Here is a 7,325-nt window from a genome sequence, read left to right as displayed (position 1 = left end):
AAAACATTAAAAAGAAATATTATCTCAAGAATTTATTTCAGCCTGAATAGGGTCAGGATTACTGTTTACATGCCTGTGAAAGAAACACCATGTCTAACCAGATTTAAGTGTTTAAATTTAAAATTGRTAGTATAAAGCACCATTTACCCATCAGTATTTGGTATTGACTGGACAAGAAATATCTGCAGAGATCTGCATTTCTTCTGCCATGCTTCAGCTTTAAAATTCTGACTTTGAAGCTGGTTTTGCACCATGCCAGTAGCTCTCTATTTACACTCCRTTTCTGGGTTCTAGACTGTGACTTTCTGTCTGGTTTTGAGACAGACACCGAAATTGATGCTTGTGATTACAATCTACTATTGTACAGTGTACACATTTTACCATCCATAAATATATATATGATTGCATATGACACAAAATCAGAGAATGGCTTGGAGTGGAAGGGACCCCAAAGGACCCTTTGAGGGATGGGGCATCCGCAGCTTRAGAGGTTTGAAGATGAGCCATCATTGTGCCCAGGTRGCCAAGAAGGCCAATGGCACCTGGCCACTTGTTGCTACACAGACTCATTATGCKGATATACAAAATTTCAGAGTGCTGAGAAGGAGGCACTGTAGATGTGAAAAGAGGAATATGAAACTAAGAGACAGGGACTGAAACCATGGCAAGGTTGYTGAATTTGCTGAATTTGCACATCCTTGAATCACAAAATCACAAGATTATTTGGGTTGGGARAGATCTTAAAGCCATCTACTTTAAACCCCCTGCCATGCACAGGGACAGGTTCCACTAGACCRGGTTGCTCAGAGCCCCATCCAGCCTGGCCTTGAACACTTTGAGGGATGGGACAYCCACAGCTTCTCTGGGCAGCCTGGGCCAGGGTCTCACCACCCTCATCATATAAATATCCTGTCAATTGTATCATTGAAATTTACCTTCTCTAGGCTTTAAAGGCCAAATAAAAAGTCTGTAGGGATACATKCAGCACTCCAGGTTGGATCTCACCTCAGTGAATGACAAGGGGAGAATCCCCTGCCCTGCCCGGCTGACCACGCTTCGTGCAGCCCAGGATACAGTTGGATTTCCAGCCTGTGAGCTCACCTTGCTGGGTCTTGTCTGGTTTTTCACCAGCAGTGTCCCCTGCTCCTTCTCAGCAGGACTGCTGTGAGCAGCAGCTTGAAATTGAAACCCCTCGAGGTTCCTTCCAGCCCAAATGCTTCCAGGAGTCCATACAGTRCCCATGGCCTGTCCTAGGGACTGCTCCCCATCCCACAGAGAGGAGTGCAAACCTACAGAACAGCAAAGGAAAKGTTCAAGGAGGGATATGGATGGGAATGTTTCAGGAAATTTGCATTTGCTGTTGCAAAGGTTTGTTTTGGTTTGGTTTGGTTTTAGTCCAAGACTGAATACAAACAGGGAAGTGTTGGGTCCAAAAATCTACCAAAGGATTCCTGAAAGTTTTTCAGTAACAGGAGGATGAAATAAAGGTGGAGAGGGACTTTGACCCTTCAATAGAGGGGATTACATTTGACAAGAGAGCAGCTGAGAGCCTGTGGAGGAATGGGCAGGGCAGTCTGACACTGCAGAAATGGAATTTATAAAGGTCCAACAAATAAACTTTTAGTCGTTGTACACATGACTTGACAATGACATTTTATCATTGAAATTGAACAAAGGATGAAATGAGGCAGAAAGTGACAAAGGTTTTTAAATCTTGCTTAGAATTACTGACAGAAAGATTTAGTCTGGAATGCACCACCCTAGCCCAAGGCCATGTCCGCAGCAGAGCTACCTCCAAACATGATCCGGTTACTTATGATCATCCTCAAGTGATTTCTGAACAACTGCAAGGATGGAGATTCCCCAGGGTCTCTGGCCCTTCTGTCGGTGCCAATAATCCCTTGGARTTATATTTTATTTCCTTATTTTCAGTCAGAGTTTCCCTCTTTCCAGTTAAGACTCTTTCCAGATGTTATTTTGCCATGCCCCTCTGAAAATAATTGTGCTGGTATACAAAATTTCAGAGTACAGAGAAGGAAGTACTGTAGATGTGAAAAGAGGAATACGAAACTAAGAGACAGGGACTGAAACCATGGCAAGGTTGCTGAACTTGTCTTCTCCAGGCTGAGCAGGACCAGGCCCCTCAGGCTCTCCTGGTACATGGGATACTCCAGTGCCATCATGTGGCCCGTGTGGGACTCTCACCAATTCATTTATCGTTGTCATTTATCATTGTTGTCATTTATCTTTTAATGGGGCATCTGAAACACATGCAGCATCCCAGGTGTGGCCTCAGTTCAGAGGAGATGGGAATAAACTCTTGCCCTTTTCTGCTCGCCCAGTTCTCATGCTGTGCAGCATGCGACTGCCCTTCAGCTTCTTATCCACCAACAGAAAGAGGCCATTCTGACTCAAYTGAAAGTGATTTCTCACTGGTTGTACATACTAAAGGTTGTCATGCTTGTGGTAGGGTAAACCCTTCAGAGAAGAGTGACTACAACAACTACTATTCCAAATGATTCAAGAAAAGGAGTAAGTTGGGTTGAAAAGAACCAAAACAGGAGAATACTTTGCTCAGAGACTACAAGAAGTTGGAGTTARGTGACCAGGATGGTTTTCTGATTCCTCAGAGCATGCTCCGAAGAGTTTAGATGTGTGAATCAAGTGAGTGAACTCTGTGAGTGTGAGGGCAAGTGGCTGAAATCATCAGGAAACCAAGGATGCCCRAGCTCCCTCAGTGTTGAGTAACCTGATCAGGTTTGGAGGTAGCTCTGTTGTGAAYATGMCCTTGGATTAGGGAGGTCCCTTCTAAATCTTYCTGTCAGTAATGCAAAGGAAGATTTAAAAACCTTTGTCACTTTCTGCCTCATTTCATCCTTTGTTCAATTTCTATAATAAAGTGTCATCATCAAGTCATAGGTACAATAACTTGGGGATTACATTTTGGATATTTATAAATTCCATTTCCGCAATGTCAGACTTACCTGCTCATTCCTCCACAGATTCTCAACTGCTTTCTCATAAAATTTAATCYCCACTATTGAAGGGTCAAAGTCCTTCTCCACCTTTCCTTCATCCTCCTATTACTGAAAAACTTTCAAGAATCCTTTGSTAGATTTTTGGACCCAACACTTMCCCATTTGTAKTCCRTCTTGGATTTTWAAAAAAATCTGCAATAGCAAATTGAAATTTCCTGAAACATTCCCATCCATATCCCTCCTTGAACCTTTCCTTTGCTGTTCTGTAGGATTGCACTCCTCTCTGGGGATGGGGAGCTGTGCCTAGGACAGGCCATGGGCAGTGTATGGACTCCTGGAAGCATTTGGGCTGGAAGGAACCTCGAGGGGTTTCAATTTCAAGCTGCTGCTCACAGCAGGATGGAGAATGGGGAGATTGTCCCATGCTGGTTATGAAGCCAGGGCAGAGAAAGCTGTGTGGAATAGGAAGGTTTGTAACTCTGCAGCTGTGGGAATATTCCCTGCAAGGGGCTGAGGGAATGGGAAGCATTGGGAAAGTGCCCATAGCTGGGTGTGTGGGTGAGAATGAGAGCAGRGAGGCTGCAGGAGGGCACGGGGAGCTGAGAGAGGCAGAGATTGTCACCACATGGGGGACAGCTCCAGCTGGTCATGGCAGCCACCAACACACACACACACACAGACAAAATTATCCTCAGGACCATCCAGAGGGACCTTGGCAGCCTTCAGGACCGGCATCACGTGGAGCTGGTGAGGTTCAGACAGGCCAAGTGCAGGTCCTGTCTGACCARCCCAGTGACCAGTGCCAGGAAATTGTGGCAAGCAGGGACGTCAGCACAGAGGGAGATGAGCACTGCAGGGCAGAGCTACCAGGTGACAGTGGTGACAGTGCACAGCTCGGGGYGTGCAGCTGTCATTAGACAGTGATGGAGGAGGGCTGAGACTCTGCCCTTGCAGGTGAATCTGCACATGGCAAAACAGATTGTGGAATACCTTGTCATTCCTCATCCCTTATCAAGATACTACATGTTTAAAAAATAGGACAGTTTTACCATGAGGATTAATTAATTCAAATTAATGAAAACTTTCTTCTTGATTATGTGATTAAGGGCAGGWGAAGATGACATCATCACTACAATCACTGCCTTGAGATACAACCAAGTGTGTGATAGATAGGTTCARTCTGCAGGTCAGAGTTTGGCCAGGATCAGCATAATCTACATGCTCACAAAGACTTTCTGAGTCAGGCCTGAACCCACAGTTACTGAGTGGTGAAACTGAAAGGAGACGAAATTCTCCGTAAGACCTACAGGAAATATGTTTGCAAGTGACTGCATGAACCATTCTCTGGGTACACAGAGACATCTCACCAGGAAAGGGCAATATTTATCTATTCTAGAAATACATAAAACAGACGCACCACTGATTGCAAAAGATTCTTTATTGGCACCAATGCAAAATGGATTATAGAAAATGGCAGAGGTCACAGCACCACAAGGGCATCGTAAAGCAAATGACAAAGGGGTGGTGATGGCTCTGTACTCGCATTTTCTGTYGCACTTGGCAACAGCGACAACATGCAATGCTTCTGCATTCCACAGGACTGTGGAATGCCAGCTGAGGGTGCATTGGGTTTCACACCCCTGGCTTGGACATCCTGACATATGTGACGTGTGACGATTCTTGCATTCGTGGCGTGGGTGAGGAGTGCAAGGCAGGACAGGGAAGCACAGATCTGCAGCGCAGCACAGCAGAGAGCTCTCASRYTYGGTGGTCCTTGACACTGGTGAGGAGGCAGCACGAACAGAGGCAGAGATCAAGGTCTCAAATTTCTTGCTGGAGTTGCATCTTTCCTCAGCAGATTTGCATTCTAGCASCCACAGCCAGGGCGAAGGGGACGCAGGAAKGAGAGCTTGTCGTTGAASTTGATTGCCTTGTAATTTGGMAGGTKTTCATGTTCTCGTGCAATGTACTGAATTCCACYTCCATCRCTGTGCTCACACAGCAGCCAGGCACCTCTCTGGACTTTGTGAGAGGACATGATGTCATTGTCATGACCTGCACCCAGGTTGGTTGCTTCTTTTATTACTCGGGCCTTCCCTTGATAATTAATATGTTCATAGAGAGTGATCTGGGGATTGTGCAGATTTTCAGTGATCAGCTGCAGAGAGCTGATTTTATCATTCATATCTTTACCAACAAAGTTATGTTCACCCTCCTCAAATACCAGAAATCGGCCTCCATAATTTATGTGCTCATAAGCCACCCAGGGCTGCCCAATTACTTTCACTGAGGACACAATGTCATTCCAATCTACATCTTTTAGATTGGAAATGTTAGTGGTGAATTCTTTGGACAAACCCTGGAAGTTGGCATGCTCATAAATGATGATTTTYCCCATCTCAGTAGGATGTCAGTAGTTYGAATTTCTTCTTCTAGGAGCTGGATAGCAGTCTGTATGAAAGGAAGACAGAAAACAAGCAATGCTTGTAAGAAACCTTTACACACCAGACACAAAATGATGGAGAATGTGAGGGAGAAAAGGAAAAGCAGAATATTTTTAGCAGAGGTTAAACATAGCAGCAGCTGGAAAGGAGTGAGGGCATGACATAGTAATTTTCATTTGGAAGGAAGCACAAAATGAGGTATGTACCTACAACGATCCAGTTTTAATTACTGTGTGTGTTGGTTTAGAGATATCCACAAGAGTAAGTTGTGAAATACTCTCACATTCACTCCTCACAATTGTGTGTCACTGGCCCCCTCCACCCCCTCCCTTGCTAAGCTTTGTTTCTCCTGCAGCAGCCTCTCCCCAGCCCCTGCATGGTGGGTTCAGTCTCTGCCCATGCACTCAGCAGACCCTCCCGTCCGTGCTGCTCCTCTCATCCCAACACTAAAGCCTCCTTCCCTTCCCCTGCATTCCACAGCAGCTGCCCCAGAACCCGTTGCAGTTCTCCTGCACAAAGTGTGTCTCACCTTGCTGTCAGCTGCAGGGCTGGGCAGAGCTGAGGGCGATTCCTCCAGTGCAGGGCTGCAGTTTGGGGAAGGTGTCTCACCTGCCCCCATTTATACTGGCTCTGGAGTCTTGTGCAAACACCCTGTTCCAAGGAACTAGGTGTCAGTATCAGGCACAGGGATCTAAACTTGTTAAATTTTTTAATTTTAGTTTCCCTGTTCGTACAACCTCATTGTTCTGGTTCAAAGATCATTGAAGTGTGAGCAGCTTAAATCTTAGAGCTTGACTTCATGTTTTTCCTTCTTCAGAAGCCATTTGAAACACAGTAATTGTAAACATCAATTGGAGCAACCCCAGCTCCCTCAGTCCTCCTCATCAGACCAGTTCTCCAGACCCTTCAACAATAATTTCTGTTCTCTGGACTCRCTCCAGCTCCTCAATGTCTTTCTTGCAGTGAGGRGTRCAGAATTGGACACAGGATTCCAGGTGTGGCCTCAGCAGGGCTGARTACAGGGRGACAATGCCTGCCCTGGTCCTGCTGGACACGCTATTGCTGGTCCAGGCCAGGTGCCACCGGCCTTCTYGGCCACCTGGGCACAGCTGGCTCGTGCTCAGTTGCTGTTGACCACTGCATGGGTTTTTTTGTGACAGCAGGGCAGGACTCAGCCCTTGGCTCAGTTGAATTTCACCTCATCGGCCTCAGCCCACTGATCCCTCTGCAGAGCCTTCCCACCCTCCAGCACATCAACACCCATGCCCGAATTGGTGTTGCCTCCACACCAGCTGTGAGGGGATATCCAAAAGGGGGCATCCACATCTTCTCTAGAAAACCTTGTCCAGTGCCTCACCAGTCACAAAATGAAKAATTTCTTCCTAATATCTAACCTAAACCTACATTCTTTCAGCTTGAAAGGCCATGGTAAAAACTCTCTCTCTGCTTTTCTTATAAGCCCCCTTTGTATTTTGAAATGCCTCAATGCTCCCAGAAGCATTGTCTTCTCTAGGCTGAACAAATTCAAGTACCTTTGCCTTTCTTTGCAGGAGGTTCTCCAGCCCTCTGACCATTTTCATGGCCCCCCTCTAGACTTGCTGCAACAGATCTGTGTCTCTCTTGTTCAGAAAACCCCACAGTTGTGTGCAGTGCTCCAGGTRGAGTCTCACCACAGCAGATTAGAAGGGAAGAGCCACCTCCCTTGTTCTGCTGACTACATTTGTCCAGGATACAGCTGGCTTTCTAGGCRGCAAGAGCACATTGTCAGGTCACCTTGTTTTTCATCCACCACTGTGCTCAGTTCCTTCTCCACATGGCTGCCCTCAGCCCTTTCATTCCTCAGCTTACACTGCTTCTGGTGATTCCTCTGACACCCCCTTGCGGGGTGTTGCACTCAGCCTTA

General features: G+C 46.2%; 1 protein-coding gene across 1 annotated transcript; it reads right to left on the bottom strand.

Annotated features, from left to right (window-relative positions):
• Positions 1-4,751: 4,751 nt before the first annotated feature.
• LOC130574826 (epidermal differentiation-specific protein-like) lies at positions 4,752-6,057 on the bottom strand. Its single transcript, XM_057368297.1, has 2 exons — positions 5,952-6,057; positions 4,752-5,429 (listed from the first exon to the last, which is right to left on the bottom strand). The coding sequence occupies exon 2, from the start codon at positions 5,374-5,376 to the stop codon at positions 4,846-4,848; it is 531 nt and encodes a 176-aa protein (XP_057224280.1). The 5' UTR covers positions 5,377-5,429; positions 5,952-6,057; the 3' UTR covers positions 4,752-4,845.
• Between the last annotated feature and the right edge of the window lie 1,268 nt (positions 6,058-7,325).

The sequence above is a fragment of the Malurus melanocephalus genome, unplaced genomic scaffold (genome assembly GCF_030028575.1).
Source record: "Malurus melanocephalus ecotype Western Australia unplaced genomic scaffold, MMel_1.1 scaffold_89, whole genome shotgun sequence".
NCBI classification, from domain to species: domain Eukaryota; kingdom Metazoa; phylum Chordata; class Aves; order Passeriformes; family Maluridae; genus Malurus; species Malurus melanocephalus.
The sequence above is the reverse complement of the archived record's forward strand: the minus strand, read 5'-3'. Positions and strand labels throughout refer to the sequence as shown.